General features: G+C 51.8%; 2 protein-coding genes across 6 annotated transcripts; both read right to left on the bottom strand.

Annotated features, from left to right (window-relative positions):
* Nucleotides 1-108: 108 nt before the first annotated feature.
* MIF4GD (MIF4G domain containing) lies at nucleotides 109-7,202 on the bottom strand. Of its 2 annotated transcripts, none has more exons than XM_054846285.1 (6): nucleotides 7,097-7,202; nucleotides 4,542-4,678; nucleotides 3,638-3,747; nucleotides 3,170-3,325; nucleotides 2,332-2,424; nucleotides 109-1,133 (listed from the first exon to the last, which is right to left on the bottom strand). In XM_054846285.1, exons 2-6 carry the CDS (start codon nucleotides 4,621-4,623, stop codon nucleotides 906-908), a joined length of 669 nt encoding a protein of 222 aa, XP_054702260.1. In that variant the 5' UTR covers nucleotides 4,624-4,678; nucleotides 7,097-7,202; the 3' UTR covers nucleotides 109-905. The 2 variants fall into 2 exon arrangements, with proteins under 2 accessions (XP_054702260.1, XP_054702259.1); XM_054846284.1 differs by lacking the exon at nucleotides 7,097-7,202 and adding an exon at nucleotides 6,764-6,896.
* Nucleotides 7,203-7,970: 768 nt separating this feature from the next.
* SLC25A19 (solute carrier family 25 member 19) lies at nucleotides 7,971-17,545 on the bottom strand. 4 transcript variants are annotated; one of them, XM_054846836.1, is made up of 7 exons: nucleotides 17,380-17,545; nucleotides 17,031-17,178; nucleotides 16,358-16,513; nucleotides 15,433-15,603; nucleotides 14,281-14,464; nucleotides 13,000-13,130; nucleotides 7,971-11,787 (listed from the first exon to the last, which is right to left on the bottom strand). In XM_054846836.1, the coding sequence occupies exons 2-7, from the start codon at nucleotides 17,154-17,156 to the stop codon at nucleotides 11,587-11,589; spliced, it is 969 nt and encodes a 322-aa protein (XP_054702811.1). In that variant the 5' UTR covers nucleotides 17,157-17,178; nucleotides 17,380-17,545; the 3' UTR covers nucleotides 7,971-11,586. The 4 variants fall into 4 exon arrangements, with proteins under 4 accessions (XP_054702811.1, XP_054702810.1, XP_054702813.1 ...); XM_054846835.1 differs by having other exon boundaries at nucleotides 17,398-17,545; XM_054846838.1 differs by having other exon boundaries at nucleotides 14,281-14,347; nucleotides 17,398-17,545.
* Between the last annotated feature and the right edge of the window lie 465 nt (nucleotides 17,546-18,010).

Below are 18,010 nucleotides of genomic sequence, written 5' to 3'. Positions count from 1 at the left end.
CCTTTGTTTCTGCTGTTTGAATCTCACACCGCTCGTTCTAGCTACCCTGGTTGTGTAAAGCCACGCTGACACTGGAGGAGAAAATGAGTATCGTAGCCTTAAGGCTTCAGTCAAACAACTTTTAAGTATTGTTCATAGCTCAACAGCTGCGTACAGAGAAAGCAGAGCGCATGTTAGTGGAAAACTTTTATTAGAAAAAAACCTTCAATAGACTATTTTGTTTCCTTTCTTCCTCTCCCATTCTTATAAGAAACACACCATAGTTGAGACTTGCTAAATTTTGAAAAAACATGATGGTTACTGTATAAAACTTATAAAACCTGTTTGTAGCTACGTGTGCTCAGGGACCCGTCCTGCTGCAGCCTGCCCTGTGGCAGGTATTGGTGGGTCGTGACCCGCAGGGGAAGCTGTGTGCGTGCAGGTACTGGAAGGAGTCTGGGAGAAATAGCACCTGGTTGAGCCATTCGTTTTCTGTGACTTGTCCCAGAGAACCAGGTACAACCTGAGCTGTGAAAGATTTCCCCTCTGCCTCCCGCAGCTCCGCTGGCTCTCAGGTGAACCAAAATGTTCTCGGCCTAAACTCTTGCTTTCCTTAACACATTATAAAATGCTGGTTTGAGCTAGAAGCCTTCCTTGCCCTTTGCTGGCAGCAGCCCAATATTAGACAAAATCAGTGGGAGAGCTTGCTGGTGCCACGTGCCCTGCCCTCCCCACCTCTCCAAACCTCCACAGTCAGCCTAGCACTGGTTGCCGCCTGACAGTTACATGCCCAGAGGCTCCAGCCAGTATAAATCCTATTTATCGGAAGCGCTAGAAAAACATTAACGTGAAAAGAAATTCAAACTTGGTATGAAGCTTGCTGGTGAAAGTGCTGGGGACGTTTCCACACCTCCTCTGTAGAGAGGTTAATCCATCACTTCGCTGTAATAGTATTTCTGAGCAGCGTCCGTCATCTTCCAGTCAGCAGCCCGAAACTCGATGATCTCCAGCAGCAGGAGCTGGGACAGGGAGCTGAGCCCCTCCTGCAGCAGGAAGCCATCCCGGAGGAGGGAGAAGAGCTCATCCATCCGCTGGGAGTTCATCTTCTCCAGCTGCTCGCCAATGCGATGGAGCTGTAGGACCAAGCAGTCCACCTTCAGAAGGAAGAGAAGATGATGGCTGAGTACAAAGGAATGGGGAGCACTGGCTCCTCTCTGTGGAGATCCCCATCAGTCACTTATGGACCAACTCATCCTGTTCCCTCTGTTCTGGATTTCCAACAGGCGACAGTTCTGTTTCCCCCAAGTCGCTGTGACAGGAGGCAGGAGAGGCTGAATGTCTCTTCTGGCAAAAGCACTGGAAAAACACAGCCTGATCTCTCTTGCCTCTCAGACAAAATTGCCAGAGAAATGCACCCGCAACAGGTAGAAAACTGTTAATTCCCTGCAGGATGCCCGTGAGATGATGGCGAGGCTGGAGCAAGGAGGTGCCTCCAAGAACAGAGGGAAGTGGTTAGAAAACGCACTAAAGCTCTTAGAAAGTCCGGTGATTTGCAGGAAACGGGCACTAACTGGGTCTTTGGAGAAGAGGGGAGAGTCGATGGGCTGCAGGGGTGGGATGGTTGTGCTAAGATGGAAAAAAACCCCAAAGGGCCCATCCAAGGGCCCCTACATTTTACAGCAACCCCTCGCCTGAGGGGCGACTCAGCCATGCCCCGCGCAGGTTGCCCAGACGTGCGCGAAGCTCCAGCTCCAGAGGAACCTTCTCCAGCCCGCTGGGGTCTGGCACGGCATCGGCTGCAGGCCCGGGCAGGTGAGCGGCAGCTACACGAAGCATTGCACAGGTCCCTGGAGCTGCTCTGCACACCTACGGTCACTGCAGCTGTCTGCCGTCACCTCCCACGGCTGCGGTGCCTCGGCAGGTCGGTGTGACAGCTGCTTTTCCAGATGTCTGGCAACCGGGGCTGCTGAGAAAGCAGCTGGTTACTGTGAAAATGGGGGGGGGGAGTCATCGTCTTGTGGTTTTTTCCTCACGTGATGGGAGGTAAACCTGCGTAACACCGGGCGGCCCCTGCTTCGAGGGACGGCTGGGCCGCTGGCTCTCCGGTGACCACACTGGGGCAACGGGGAGGAAAGCTGCCCCGAGGGAGGGCGTGCAGCCTGGGACAGGGAGTCACCACCTGCCCCTCCATCCTGCTCCCTTCCAGGCTGCAAACCCTCCTGCCCAGCCGGTCTCCTTCAGCGCACACCAGAGAGGCAGCTCTCCCTCCTCCGCATCCCCCCCCCCCCCGTGCTTTTTGCTGGTCCTTGGCAGGACAACGGGCGCACGAGCAGCTGCCTTCCCTGCGCTCACCTCTTCCTCCTGCCGCAGGCTGTCGGGCTGTGCCAGCCGGAACAGACAGTCGTAAACGGGGTTCACCAGAGCCATCATGGGCATGTTGTTCACCTGTAAGGAGGCAGGAGCCATCGTCAGCTCGGGGCCAGAAAGGGAGGAGCCTGCAGCTATTTTAAATAGTTGTTCCCTTGCTGCTCCTCAAAGGAGAAGGGGGCAGAATTTAGTTGTGCTGCCAAATGTCGTATTGGTGGGATTTATGTAGGAGACCAGACGTTCGAGTCTCCAGGAGCCAGAGAAGCTGAACAAATGATGTAAAACCCATCTATTTTTAAATGTAAGCAGGTAGTCATGGGAAATATACTTGTTGCAACTGCATTTTTCCTGCCTGCAGCTCTACTTGCATAATTTTTACATCTACTCCAAGCAGGCATCCAAGTACGCACACTGCAGTGAAGGCTTGCAGACAAACTCCGTCAGTACGTGGGCTAGAAATGATGTGAGCACCCAGGGGTCCCTCCCGAGACCTCATGGCAACTAAACAAGTTCAATCTGGGACATTTGGGAGCAGGCAAATCAGGGGATTTCAAACACCAGGAACAAAATGAGGAAGCTCAGACTTTGTGACAGTTCCCAGAGGCAGCTCTGCCTCTCCAAGCCTGTTCGCTTGCCCGTAGGTAGCACCAGCCCCGGCAGCATCCTTGTGCTGAGAACAGGCTCTGGTCCCCACTGCTGAGCCACGGCCCCGGGGCTCCGTACAACACCCATCCAACACCCCTGCCCTGGCATCTTTGGACACCCAGGCCCTTCTGGCCCGCCTCGATGGCAGCAGCCGGGTGCTCCTGCTCCAGGTCCTTACCCTCAGGTAGTCAAAGATGTTGCAGATGAAGGTGACGTAGCAGATCCACGCCTGGAGCGAGCGGGTACGCAGCTCCTCCCTGTCCTTGTACTCCTGCTGCAGCCGGTTCAGCAGGCTCCTCCGGAAGATGCTCTGGCCGACTTGTTTGCTCTCTGCCTACGAGCCCACAAAAGCAGGATGGAGGGATGAAATGGGGGTGTGAGAGGGGCAGGGGGATGCTCCTACTTGGGTGACGCAGGACCACGCAGATACCCTCCTGTGATTGCTCAGGGTGGCAGGAAAGCTGCAACTAACTGCCGGTGCTCGCCGGCTGCTCGGCTGGATGCTGCCACTGCATGGGGCAAGTGGCAGAAGAGGAAAGCTGGCAGAGGGGTCAGAGCGCAGGGCTGGAGCGAAGCCTCTCCTGGCCCGGCCTTGGGACAACCCGCACAGCTTGTGTTTCACTGTCTGGACGTGAGGAGCTCTCACCTGGATGATGGTGTAGCAGATGCGCCCTGCCTCCTTGCTGAACACACAGTCTTTGAGGGACTGGTCCACTATAATATTGGCCACTTTCTCCAGGTCCACATTGCTGGGGTCTGCAGAGAGGAGAAACACTGTCAGGATCCAGCACCCTTGTGCCCCGCTTGCTCTGGGGTACCTGGAAAGCAACCAAGGTCGGCGCAGGGCCTGGTACAGCCACGGTGTATGGTGCAAAACCTCACGCTCGCTCCCACATCAGGAGTCACAGCCCCTCTTGCACATCAGCTGCTTTGGAGATACCATCTCCAGTGGTGCACAGTCCTCCCAGGCTGGAGACACAGCCATCACGATGGGAAAGCGATGGAGGAAAGCAGATAATACCGGAAGCAAGAAGCTGATCTGAATGTGAAATCCCAGCACTGCTTCAAGGTTGGGTTAGCAGGAGCCAGATGTGCCAATTCCCGCTGAGCTTTGAACAGAGACGTGACCGGTGAGCAGGAGAGCCGGGGGGCCAGGAGGATGAGATGGCCCCGCAGCGGGGAGGGACAGGGAGCAGGAACTGGGCACTGGAGAGGGGTGAGAGGCCACGTCTGGGGACAGATGCTGGGTTAGAGCAGTAGAGGAGGGTACCGTGAAATCAGAGGAAACCCCAACGATGAGAACCAGGAGCTGAGTTTGAACAGCTGCACCATTAAACGCTGGGGAGAAGGTGAGAGGGGGCAAGGAGAGGCAGGGAGCAAAGACCTTCCTGGAGAAGAATCACCAACAGGACCCAGTCAGGGATGAACAGTGTTTATGAAACAGCTTTTCTACACTTCGCAATTGGTGTTCCTTAAAGGGGTCCAAGTATCCAACCTCATCTGCCAGCCAAGCTGCACAGGGCAGAGGAGCTAGTAAAAAGCCTGCTGACCTTTGAGGGCTGTTTTCAGCAGCTTCTGAGTCTCGGTGTCGAACGACTGTATTTTATACTCTTCTTTGCCCGTTTCCCCCATGACTGGCTTCCTCCAAGGGCAAGAGTCAGGGCAACGGATGGGCTAGTGACAGTCCCTGGGGAAAGAGCACACAGAGCTTAGTTGGACAGAGAGGCAGACCTTCATCCATCGAGTGCTGGAGCACGGGCTGTTACCCCGACAGCCCCTTCCCCAAGGAAACTCCTCTGTTAGGGCACCCAACTCCGGCCCTAGATCTGAGCAAAGCCTCACTCCCGCATCTTTTTAAGCCTTGTTTCCTACCGGCCTACGCTAGGACTCCATCTTCAGAGCCTTTACATTTTTCTGATAGGAAAACTGTGTTGCTGTCTGTTGGTCTGCAGGGTCAAAGTGGGCAGCACACCCAGGCAGCCCCAAAATACACCCATCTCACCTCAGGCGGCTTCCCCGTGGCCGTATGACAGGGAAGCACACGCAGGAGCACCCCATGCAGCCGCTCCCTTGTGCCTTTGAAACACCAACTCAGCTGGTTTCACACAAAAGCCTGGGAAGAATCAAACCCACGCCTAAGCATCCAACACACACTCGCCAGAGTGAGCAAAGCACCTCTCCTGTGCCGGAGCCAGGCTCCCTCAACTCCCAGTGAGACACAGCAAGCTCTGCAGCCAAATCCCCAACAGCAACAGCTCTTGTCTCATCCCCCTGCAGTCAAGCAGAGCTCTCTGCAGTACCAGCGGTGCCCCTAAATAATCTAGGTTAATTTTCTTCTGCTTCATGATACAGCAAAGAGAGCAAGAGGGTCCGCACAGCACAGAGAGGAAGGGCTTTCCTTGACATGCACACGAGATACGTCAGGCTGGCCAGACCCGCAGCGCAAACAGAAGGCAATCGGCCAAATGAGTTTTGCCAGCTTGTCAAAATTCCTGGGCCATTACTCACCCCTCTCTGCAAACAGGTCCCTACCCGGCTTCAAGCCAAAGAGCCCATCGCCTTTAGAGGCATGGGACACACATCGCAGGCAGCCCGACCCCTCAGACGCACTACTTGCCACGAAGCCGTGGCACAACGTGTAGTAACTCAGAGCAGAGAGCGGAGCTCACTGGTGGGTAGGGGCCTGTCTCTGCCCACCCTGCGAGGCCCAGGGCAGACCTTTCCCCACGGGGGTGACAACCTGCCCACACTGCTCTCACAGCCGAAGCTCTCACCTGCGCAGGGTTACCTGCCCTGGGACCTGCACAGAGGTTTCTTTCCCAGATGGATTCACAAGCTGCTGGGTGCCCTCCTTGCCACGTCTGACTGGCAAACACCTTCCCATCCGACCTCTCCTCCTTCTGCACCGTCCCTCTCCCTCTGCATCTGCGCTCACGCCATTCTGCACTGCCAGCAGAGCAGCCCAAGCTCACCAGCAGCCCCACGTCCCACCAGCAGCTTCGCTGCGTGGAAGGAACCTGGTGAGCAGTGAAGCAGGAAGCGCCCAAGCCCGTCTGGCAGCGTCTCTGCTGCCACCGCCCAGCACCTCTCCTGTAGCATCCTTCCCCACCGCTCCCCGGGGACGGGCACGGCTGCTTTGAACTGCCGTGCCAAACAACCCTGCCCAGAGCAAACCAGAGCGTGCGAGCGTAAAACCAACCAGGCCTCGTCTGCTACCAAGGACCACCTTGCCTGAAGGGGTGGTGGCCGTGGGTGACACCAGGCACAGCATCACTCATGGGTACCAATTCCTCCTCTGCAAGCGGTTCCCACTAGACGAGCTGTCCCAGGGACTGACGTGGTTGGGGTTAGCAGCCGGCCCGTGTGCCAGGACCCTACTCTACGGGGGTCATACCTGGCGGGACGGGCTGGAGGTGCCTCGGCCATCGCAAGGGGAGGGAGAAGAGCAGCATCTCCTCTGCTGCCCCCGAGCATCCACCCGTGGCCGCCCGACGGGCGTTACCAGCCGCCCGGGACCCCCGTGCCATCCCCACCGAGCCGCGGGTGGAAGCCCCAGTGCCGAGACGGCTCCTGCCCGGGGCACCTGGGCCACCGGAGCCCCGCGGGACCCCCCGCTGCTGCCTCGCTCGTCCCAGCCCCGCGGGGGAGCCGCTCCGCGGGCGGCACAAGCCGAAGGGCCGCCGGGACGGAGACAGCGGCGGATCCCGGGGAAACCAGCCACCCCCCGGTGTCCCCGGGTAGGGCAGGGGGAGCCGGGCGCAGCCCTACCGACCTGCCGGCCGCCCCCGCCGGGTCCTTTGGCCGCCGGGGCATCGCCGGAGCGTCCCGGGCTCCGCCGCCCCGGCCCCGCTCCCTCCCGGCACGGCCCAGGTTTCCTCTTAGGTCATTTCCTCGCCCGAGCCGGGGGAGGGACGGGACGGGACGGGGCGGGAGAGCAGCGGCAGCCGCCGCAGCGCCACCGCCTGCGAGCGCCGGGCCACGGCGGGGCTGATCCCCGGCGGCCCCGGCTCCCCCCCCCCCCCCGCCCCCGGGCACGACCGCCTGCTCTCCCGGGAAGCCCCCCAAGCACGGCCGGCTGCCTCCCGGCTCCCCCGGGCATCCCCACCTGCGCCCCGGGCAGTCCCAGGCACGGCCGGCTGCTCCCCGGCGGGCTGACGGCAGCGCTTCCCCTTCTGGCCCGGTCCCCCTCGGGGCTCCCCCGCCGAGCACCGGCCGGGCTCTCCCGGCGAGAGCTGCACTGCGCTGCTGCTCGCCGGGTGAAAACCGTGTTTAATCCACCCTCCCCTTCAGGCCAGGGCAGGCTGCAGCCGAGCGGCATATAAAAAAAAAAAAAAATCGGTAGGAAAAAAAAAAATCCGGAAAGGAGAGATGCACTAAACCAACTCACTGCAACAAGAGCTGAGGGAGGTATAACATGCTTCACGCTTTTTCTCTAAACTCCCAACCATTGCACAGGGGAAGACCCCTCAGGGGGTGAAGCCTTCCCAGCATTTAGAGGACAGCAGAGCAGAGAGGCTGCTGAAACCAGAGAACAGCCTCAGGAAATGCAGAATGAGCAGTTTGTGAACACTTTGTGTGGCCTGGCTAGATACAAACAAAGCCTGAACTCATCCCCACCACGAGTGTGTGGCTCGGGACCAGCCGCCGTCGCTCTGACCGTCCCTCTCGGGCACAGCAGTGGGACTAGGCTGCACAAACCCCCTCAGCCAATGCCCCTTGGTGCGGTTCCCAACGGCGATACCCAAAGCATCGCCCCACGCCGCAGAGGGGACGGGACGGCCCTGCACACTGGTGACGATCACCCAGGAGCCAGCAATGGGAAGGGAAAACCAGATGGCTCCTGCCACCCCACGCTCTGGGCTCTGCTGATCTCTGCTGATCCTCCCTTTTGGGCAGCAGGAGGGTCCCGGCAGTCCCACGGGGTCCAGCTGAGCGTACACACTGGGAGGAAAAGAATAAAAAACCTGCAGCCAGACATGAGCATAACAAAATATTTAATGTACCTTTTCTCAAAGGTAGGCACGCCTTGTGCGCACTGTGCTCGGATGCTTTCAGACAACAGCAGCTGCAAAAGATCCACTCAGGCAACACAGCAAAATGCCGCAGAGAATTACAGTTCTACATCACAAAAGAAACTTCACCCCAAAAGAAATACAATCTATTCCAAACCCAACTGTAAAACATTAATAAAATGATGCTATGCAGCTCTGGATGAGCATCCTGAGAACAGGAGTGTCCTAGGAACTCGGCAAGCCAGCCAGCGCTGCAGGAAACAGTGCATTCATCACAGAACTTGTGCGTCAATGTTCTCTGAGGCAGCCAAGAGTGATGGTGGATCCCCTAACAACCACAGCACAACTTGTCTCAAACGCTGCGCCTTGTAAAGTGCTTTTGGACATTCTGATGGTAAAAGGCACTAGAAGAAAACCAACGCAATTGCTGAGCAGCTTGTGAGGTGAATTGCAGGCAACGCGAATCCCCACTGATAAGATTACATCAGAGTGAAATCCCAGCCATCCCAACGGGCGCAGTCTCACCGCGTTGAGTCACTTGAAACTGGTGTGTAGTTTCTGAGAGCTAATCTGTTCCAGCATACAGGAGAACTAGGTGACTACAGATCTCTCCCAGCTCCCACTCCTCTAATTCTAGGACATTTAGCTCCAAATGGCATGTGTTTTGCCCGGGCGGGATCAGAAATAAGACCTGTCCTCCTAGCGCTTTGCACTAAGCCAGTCTGATTCCCAAAAAGAAAACAATATTCCTGTTCCAGTCATTTCCCTAGCAGCAACTCCCAGTTAGCAAAGGGCACGTCAGAAATTTATGAGTGACTCTTGGATGCAACTTCCAATATTGTACAGTTGAAGTTGTCAGTTTTCTCCTTCGTTCGCTACAAGACCAGCTGCCTTTATGGGCCTATAACATTGATGACTAACAGCCCACAGGGATATATAAACCAGGCTGCGTGCCAAAGCCCTCTGCGTGCCACTCCGACCAGGGAGTGTCTTCCACAGCCTGGGCCAGACTGAGCAACAACTTGAACTCCGACTCTGCCATCTGTTGGATGGAGGCAAGCTCATTTAACGCAGAATGGAGGGAAAAACTGTCCCAGAGAGGAGGAGCTGCTCTGTACTCCCCGCTGCTGCCCTCTCTGCGGAGCAGCCAAGTTGCATGCCCCTAAGGCTGTTTACCTGCATCACCTTAAGCTCCACAGCACACTTGAGGAACATCATCTTAGCAGAGCAGTTTTCTGTTCTTTACTCTTTGTCCCTGTGACAACCAAAGCAACTCACCCCCTATTTCAGGGGCTGCAATTCCCACTGCTGAGTTCCTGACCACTCTGTCCCTATTCTGTGCAGTTTAACAGCAGGTCTTTGACATAAAACGGAAAACAAGAGTCTTGTAATGTTTAGACAGGATGGATGAGTCCCAATTTCCTATGGAAGAAAATTTTCTGCTGTGGCCAGTCCTGTCCCTGCTAACCACGACAGCATTCCTCTCTACCAGCAGCCAAGAGCCAGTAACAATCCCAACCTGTTTGTGTCCGTTTCGAAACGAGAGATTTCTCTCCCTCAAAAGGATGTCATGAGGCTAAGCTCATTACTGGTTCTGATGTCTTTCCAAGAACAACAGATGAATAATGAACAAAGCGAAAATATTGTTGAGAAGATTTTGGGGGAATCTCAGAAGAGCCTAAATAACACAGGAAAATGCCAACAGGACTGAGGGACTTTGAAAAACTTTACTCCACACTCCTTGTATTTTCTCCTCTAAGCCAAACTGCCCATTTTTAGAGTCCATGCGGCTAACACTCCTGCTTCGAGGCTCATATATTAGCCTCCTGCCCAACACTGACACTGCTCAGTGATTTTAACTTCATATAGCTCTCAAAGTCACCTGCAGTGAAACAACCACTTTGCACTCCAAGATCTCAAACTACAGCAGACACAAAGTTATTTGGCCCAGGCTTGCAAGCAATCTCTCTAGATATCAGCCAGCAGTGAAACAGCTGCTCTTTAAAAACAGCCTCTCACAATAGATCAGGATAAGTGAGCAACGCCGATATGCTCAAAATCACCAGGAGAAATTATGTCAACAGAATGGAACAGGTCACACTGGAATTTGGCCAGGCCATTTGGGATTAACACCCTGAATATTGCAAAAGAGCCACGAAAAGCTCTGCTTTAAGAGAAGAACCATCAAATAATCCTCTAGATAACTGCAGTGCTCTGCCCATCCACCACTCCAGATGACTAACATGCTTTTGTATCGCAGAGGCTCTTCCTTCCACACACTGGTCCAGCCACACCCTGCTCAGCTTGAAAAAACAGAATAAAAGAGGAGGAAGAAAGTAATTTTCCTCTTGTCCCCTGTTACGTAAATCAGAGTTGGACTTTTCTTTTTAAATCATTCACAAAACCTTTGAAACTCCAGAAAAACACTTCTCCAACTCGAATTCAATCATCATTTTCTTGCCAAACACCGCACTAAGCCAACCAGTTGTGATTTGATGTTCAGTCCTCTCACTTCGCTAGTCTTGTCAACACATTTTCATCTGTTAGCACCTCTGTAGGACTGAGGTTCAGAAATGTTTTGAGGCCATTACAGAAATACTTGCTAGAAACATTGAAAAGTGGTACTTAAAAAAAAAAAAAGACATTTGTTAATTTCCACAGGACTTTTCCTTCAGTATTCCAACTTAGACTAAATATTTCTAAAACTCTATACAGCATTTATTTACTCACTGCATTGAAGCAAACAACCCTGAAGTAAGAATTGGGCTTGTGCATTGAATCCCCTTAGAGTAGGATTCTTAACCTGCAGGTCTACTAGTAAAAAGTGTGACTGAGGCCATGCAAAGCCCTAAGAGATGTGTGGCAAGACGCGCAGAAAGAGAAATGGGCACTTAGGATCCAACCAAGCTCATCGGAGTTAAAGGAAGAGCAAGTTTGGGTCAGCATAATCCACCAGAAGATTCCGCATTTAAGGTGGCTGAGAATACGCAGCCAGCAAGTGGTAATCAAGCAGCAGCAGCTGGCAGCAAAGAAAAGGAAACCCGAGGTTCTGTGTATGCTGAAGCGTTTTTCACTGACTTCACAACAGCAGGACAGAGCTATCTGTGCAACATGGAGAAAAGCATATGGCACAAACAGCAGGCCATAAGCAAGGAAACAAGGCTGTGCAGATGCAGGGATAGGAAGTGACATTACGTGGGTTAAGCAGCACTAGCTAGGCCAGGATCCCTCTCTGTGATCCAGGGCAAGCACAGGAATTGACCCACTTTATCAGGTGCCTTTTCAGAGCACAGTCTCTGCTAGGTAGTTGTCTGCTTGGTTCCCCTCTCTTCCCACTAAACGTGTGCTGATATTAGAGGAGACAGAGTAAAAAAGTGCTCAGCTGAACAGCTTCCAGCAAAGCAGTTCAGTGTCTTCAGCAGAACTGCAGTCACCTTCTCCTTCTGCTTGGTCCCGGGAGGTGATTTGCTACAGGCTGATGGAGCTCCGGGAGCTCTGACATTTCCAACATGCTCATGACAGAGCAAAGCCATCAGTTTCCCCTCCTCCAGGGGAACACCAGGTAGTCACACACATGCCCCTTTCAGCCTTCCTTCCTCGCCGTGCTGTCTGCGTTCTTCAGGGCACACAGCAGGCTGCAGAACAGCTCGTACCAAAAGAAGACAAGGCCAGTAGAGACAGCAGCCTTCAGCAAGCTGGGTGAAAGGCCCTTAAAGAATCCACCTGGGCCCTCCTCTCGCATGATCTGTCTTATGCAGTCCAGGAGACCGCTGTACATCCGTACCTAGGAGCGAAATGGCAACAAGGTTAAATAAGAAAAATCCAGGACAGCTTACCTGGAAAAGAACACAGCCCCAAACTATAGCACAGAAACACAGTCTAGACGTGCAGCCTGCAGATGCCTTTCTGGCTATTATTATAACTAACTGAAAGTTTCAGAGTCTGTTTGTAGAGCGGGGTAGAGGAAAAGTACATATTTTGCATCAGCAATGGCTTATGCAGATTATTCTAATTGAATGGCCACAAAATCTTTATGCTACAACAGCGTGTATTATTTATGGTACAAGTTTGTGAAGTAATTATTTCAGATTGTGCTGCTACTGTTTTCCATCCCCTTCACTAGAGTCTCTAAAGGGGACAACTTTTCAGTTTTCTGACAGAAAGACAACACAGCTACAGCACGCAGAAGTCTCTAAATTAGCTATCTGCATGTCATTGTGTCACACCGCGAAGGTTTAACATCTTGTGACGCACCAATGCTAAGAGCAAATTCTGTACCTCACTGGCAGGGGAAAAGCATCCAGTGCAGTGGGTCAAGAGTTCAAATTCCTACCACAGAGTTTCTTGAGGTACCGACTAATTTGCTTCTCAGATCCAAGGAATTTGAAGGAAAAAAGAAAATTTCCACGTTTCAGGGAAAAAAAGAGATAGTTCCTTGAAAGATCTGTATTTATCTTACAGTGTATTTTGAGGTGGTAAGGGTAGTGCTAAAGAACACCAGAAGTATCTAATTTGCTTTAAATTTCAGGATGTTCTGGTACATAAGACACACACGGAACACTTGGTGCCCATTCCGAGTATCAAAATATTAACTGGAAAAGGATCCTGACAGACAGGTGACCCCAGCATAAAGCTAGTAATGTGGTCCTGAATCACAAATACCAAGCTGCAACTAGAAAAGTAAATCGCAACACCTTTGCCTGTCTAACTCAGCCCCAGCTCCAAGACCGCCAACCTGATGGAGGTGGACGAGAAGGCAGAGCACAGGTACGTTGGACAATGTCACAAAATGAACCCAGTTTATTCATGCAGCTATTCCCGTTATTAAGTGAGACCAACGCTCAGCTCCCAGAAGTTCCCTGGTTGCTCCCAACCCGAACAGGAACACAATGGGTACTGCTGGTCAATCATCACTGCATTCTGGTGATGACTGGCTCTGCATTGTCCGGATGCATATCCACACTTATGAAAATCAGTCAATTCAAACATTTCTCACCTGCCCAAAGGCTGCCCGGGCATGCTCAAAACCACCCACTTGCAGTCGTTTTTTGAATAGGTCAAAAGGGTAAGTGAGGGTTTTGCTGATGATTCCAGCGCAGCTGCCACAAACAAGGTTTTTAATGTTGCCTGAGAAGCAGAAAGTGGAGAGGATAGTGGGGAAGGAAGAAGAAGGATTAGCAGGGAGTTCTGATTAAAGATCATGAGTGCTAAGTTAAAACCCCTTTTCACAAGAAGTAAGACCATAGTTTGGGCCACAGAACCTCAATCTGTATTTTCTACATCAGGCTCACAATGTCCATTGGAGCCAGAGTGTAACAGCTCACCTTGGTTCATTACACTGATTTATGCTTTTCTCTGCCAAGTGGCATTGCACACAAAAAAACCCAGTCACCAGAGAACCTGCCACTAGTGGATGGAAAAGTTTTCATGCCCCCCCCAGTAAAAGCCTGGTCACTGGAAATCTTGCACTCCTAATTCCCATACTGACTTATTCTGGATTGGAATAACTCACAAGTTGACACTGCCTGATGATTTCAGAGGCTTGTGGGAAATTAATTTTGTGATATTAAGACTTTTTTTCTGACAAACATGAATTCCCAGCACAAAACCACTATCAGCTTCTGCCATCTAAAAATAAATATGCAGAGATGATATTGAAAAGTCTAGTTCCTCTGTTGAAGAAATTCCACTGAGGAACAAAAACACACTGATGTTGCATATACTGTCTCTCAGGGAAGCACTAGTATCTAGAACTGTCAAGGTGACAGGTCACGTCAGGATGAGGTTCTCTTATAACGGAACTAGAAATCAACATAAAAATATCAAAACAAGAGTTTGGCAGTTTTAAATTAGGCTAAATGAATCCTCCTATGTAACAGCTGTGCTGGAATCTGCAGGCAGATTTCCTGAGGAAATCCAAGAGTCCGGTCCCCACAGCACTAACGAAACAGAGAAACATTAAGCCAGCACTGTCTTCCCACAGTCTGAGTAACGTGACACAGCTCAGGAAAGAGTAGCCTGTGACACTTTACTTTCACATCCATCTACATTTCCATCATGGTTACTCCATAACAGGAGCTGTTTGTAAACTTCACTGTACTTACTTTCACAATATCTGTGCAGGGATAAGAATGAGAGATGGGAAATTGAGATACTTTTCAGATGTTGCATCAAAAAGGGTGATAGGACAGAAAACTGAGCTTACGTCAGTCTCCCAAACTAGCATTCATCATTTCTTTCTCTCCAGATCGCAGACATCACTGTCCCAAGTGCCTACCTCCTTTCTTTCCTTCAGCTGGAATCACCCATTCAGAAAACTGTTGCAGGATGTTGTAGAAGGAGAACTGGAGACCAGCATATGGAAAGATAGCAATGATTGTGGGGGTCAAACCTCTATAGAAAGTCCGAGGCCCTTCTGTCTGGTACATTGTCACAACTGCATGGCGAAGGTTGCGATAGATCTAGACAATAAAGGAGAGGCTGACTCTCTAGTGAAACAGGCTTAAAAACAGCAAACCAAAGGTCAGATTGTTTCCCAGTAACGAGGACAGGCATTCCCCACTGCCCAAAACACAACTGACTGATTTTCAGCACAAAGCGATGAACAAAGTGATTTTGCTTGTCTTGACACAGCATTCTCAGCTAAGCCCTTGTGACTCTTATAAGGAAGGTGACAACCTATACCTGCTTCTGAGCCACAAGAGACTAACTGAACGAATGATCATTAGCTCTGCGCTGAAAGGCCTGGGCTGACACTGTATCCCACACCCCAGCTGTGCTGCTGAGGGGAAGAAACAAAGCACAGAGCTGAGAGCTGTGGCCTGAGACCACTTGCATCACAGATATTTATTTTTCTCTTAACAGCTCTGCTTGGTCCTGCAACAGAATTCATATAATATATATTGTGATTCTACTGCAAACTAAGCCAAAAAACCAGAAACGGCTCTGATACAAACCCATATGAGTCTAGTTATTACAGACCTAATTAGCATGGAGACCAATTCTTGCATAAATAAGAACATGAAACACAGGTGAAAGGTGACTGGTTTCAAATATCACCCCCATCATTACCTAAACATGACTCTGGGCAAATGGAAAGTTTCAAACACGCAATGTTCAACAGATTGGGGAGTGTATTCTATAAATGGCCAAATGAAAATTGAGTTATCCTGTTAAGGACAGTTTCTCCTTTCTGGATCACGTCTCAGGAGCTGAACGCAATCAGGGGCAGCAAAACGTAATTAAGAAAGCTGTGTCAACAGCACAGAAGATAACTTGGCAACAGTGCAAACACTGCCCAATAACAGCACCTGTTCCTTTATGCTAACCCACAGACTGTTATGTACTTTTAACATCTCCTGTATTCACACACATGAAATATTGCTACTGCTATGGATGATAATTCCAAATATTGACTCTCCAACCATACCTTAGGCTCACCCTGAGCAGCAAAGCGGGTGCGTAGCGTGTCAACAGGCTGAACTGCAACAGTGGCCGTGCAAGCAGCCAGTCCACCGCAGACGAAGTGCACAAAGGAATCACGGGCATTGTACGAGGTAGTGATGTGCACCAGTTTCGTCAAGCTTTCAAACGCCATGAACTTACAGAAACAAACATACACAGGTCAAGGAGTCAATCCTTATCGCTGACATGGATCTCCCACTCCTCTCTCATTTCACCAAGAGAGCTCCACCCACCACTTGTAACCACCTTCTCTCTCTGTCCTTGAAAAGTCCTCCCCAACTTGCAACCTGTTGGAGCACATGCTCAAAGAATACCTTGTAAAAATCACTGAGCAGTCCAGGGAATGGTTGGGATATTCTGATCTCTTGAAACTTCTGCTAAATCTTGCATTTAGAATTGTGAAAAACTCATTTTAATGCTCTATGTGTCCTGAAGAGTATTTGCTGTATTACAGATACGCTGCCCATTACTCTTTCAACCACTGCTCATACACTATGTTGTTAATATTTACAAATTAAGCATAACAATACTGCATAAAACACCACCATCGGCTTCATTGATGTTTTTACTAACAAGTTGTTAGGGTGACAGTGCGAACCAAAGGAAAAAAACTACACAGGCTTGGAAAACAAACAGCTAAGCCAAGCATCAGGAACAAACAGGGCTTGCCTATGACACAGATAGAGACAGAACTCAGTTTGCTCTAGCTGTACTCCAGGCTAGCCAGGCAGGCCATTCAGCAAGCTTGGAAATATTAACTTAGGAATTATACATCAGCATGACTGGAGCCGACTTGCGTCAGTATAGTTTAAACCTGGAGCTTTCTGCATCTGCCCATGCAGCCAGTCCTATGTACTGGGTTGGGCCTGGTTGATATTCAGTCGCCTCACCTGAACAGCTCCGTAGCCAACTGAAAGGAACTGAGCAGGAACATGGCCCTTCCAGAAGGCTACCAACCCCTCTTCCTGGAAGATACGCTGTACAGCTTGCAAGATGCCATGATACTTAGCCCCTGGGTTTCTGGAGGAGAGCTGCTCGATCTGAAGCTGGAGGAATATAGAGAAAATATTTTCAATTTCATGTCACATTTCAAGTGTCAAAGTTCAAGTGTCCAATTGAGGAATTTGCAATGCTAAGAGCCAACCAATGCTAAGAGATGACATTCTGCCTTCCCACAGAATCACATCTAGAACTGACTAGGACGTTATTTGCATAGGGCTCTAAAAGAATAAAACCATGCATGCAACACAAAGGGAATCAGTAGGGATGATGGTGAAATTCAGTTAGATAGCAGAGATCATTCAGAAAAACAGAGGAAGAGAACAAACTATGAAAAATACAAGATCCCATTCAAACACACAAGTTAAGTTATATAAACAGAAGCGGTGGACACAAGATAGCCCTGCTACCTTGCATAACCTGTATACAATGTAGGTGAGGGCTGACGAGCAGATTTAGTGCTCTCTGGTTGCACAAGTGACCTGTTCATCCAGGCCACCATCAGCTCTGCTCTGTAGCAGGCTCTTTCACCCGCTGTCCCCAAGCATGCCATGAGGAGAATACCTGAAAGCGGATCTTGATGACATCCAAGGGGCTGACAAGGACCCGAGTGACCAAGCCGGATGCTGATCCTGCTGCAGCTGCTTCCACCGTGGAGACGCACTTAGCCTCAGGGTCATAGCCGACCATGCCTGCCTGGTGTCCCCACGGCCTGAGCAGGGGGACAGGGTACCCCAGTGAGCCCTCCCCAGGCAAGCCGCTCTCCCCACTCCAAGCCTCTACAGCTTCACCCCACAGCCCCCCCATCCCAAAGCTTCCTATCACCCCAAAGGCCCACAGACCCCCTTCCTCACCTCGAGGGCCACACAGACCCCTCCCTCACCACAATCCTCCTCCTCCTCCCCGCCCTCACCCCACAGCCGCCCCCTGCCCCGCGGCAGGCACCGAAGGGGGATATGGAGCCAAACCCCGGGCGGAGCCGCCGGTTGGTGGCTGTCCGCGGCCCGGGGCGGCGGTGCGCGACCACAGCCGGCTCCCTGCCGCGGGCCCCGCCGGGCCGCCTCACCCGCCCGCCAGCTGCCGGCACCGCCGCCGCACTGCGCCTGCGCGCCGCGGGGGGACCTGGGAAACGTAGTCCCGTGGGCCCGCCCCGCCGTTTCCGAACCGGAGAGGGCTCAGCCCCGAACTTTTGTGCTTCTGAACCCGCTCCGGCATCTCCCGTGCTGCTGCTTTGCTGGATCGGGGAGCTGACAGTAAAATAAGGTGGGATTTAGGGTTTTTCTGCAGCCCACCAGCAGCATTGCTGGCCCCAGTGCCACGGGGGAAGGAACGCGCTCACAGCAATGGCTTGCTTAGGGCAGTTCTTCCACCCCGGCCTTGGCATTGCACAATCACAGCAGCAACAGGCATTTTTCTTCCTTCTATAAAGCACAAGGAAAGGAAGATTTTCTAAACTTTCCGGTAGATACCCCAGGTATCAATAACACACCATTTTGAGGAACCCGTTCTGTTACAGCATTACAAAACCAGCCAAGAGCTCTGAA

Source organism: Grus americana, chromosome 18 (assembly GCF_028858705.1).
Source record: "Grus americana isolate bGruAme1 chromosome 18, bGruAme1.mat, whole genome shotgun sequence".
NCBI lineage: Eukaryota > Metazoa > Chordata > Aves > Gruiformes > Gruidae > Grus > Grus americana.
The sequence above is the reverse complement of the archived record's forward strand: the minus strand, read 5'-3'. Positions and strand labels throughout refer to the sequence as shown.

What these genes read in the sequence shown, in the direction of transcription:
- MIF4GD (XM_054846285.1), bottom strand. Translation starts at nt 4,623, where the DNA reads ATGGGGGAAACGGGCAAAGAAGAGTATAAAATACAGTCGTTCGACACC. An exon ending in TCTGCTACACCATCATCCAG is followed by an intron (nt 3,326 to 3,637) that starts GTGAGAGCTCCT and finishes GTGGGCTCGTAG; the next exon opens with GCAGAGAGCAAACAAGTCGG. An exon ending in ACATCTTTGACTACCTGAGG is followed by an intron (nt 2,425 to 3,169) that starts GTAAGGACCTGG and finishes GCCTCCTTACAG; the next exon opens with GTGAACAACATGCCCATGAT.
- SLC25A19 (XM_054846836.1), bottom strand. Translation starts at nt 17,156, where the DNA reads ATGGTCGGCTATGACCCTGAGGCTAAGTGCGTCTCCACGGTGGAAGCA. An exon ending in TCATCAAGATCCGCTTTCAG is followed by an intron (nt 16,514 to 17,030) that starts GTATTCTCCTCA and finishes ATATTCCTCCAG; the next exon opens with CTTCAGATCGAGCAGCTCTC. An exon ending in CTGCTCAGGGTGAGCCTAAG is followed by an intron (nt 14,465 to 15,432) that starts GTATGGTTGGAG and finishes TTTATTGTCTAG; the next exon opens with ATCTATCGCAACCTTCGCCA.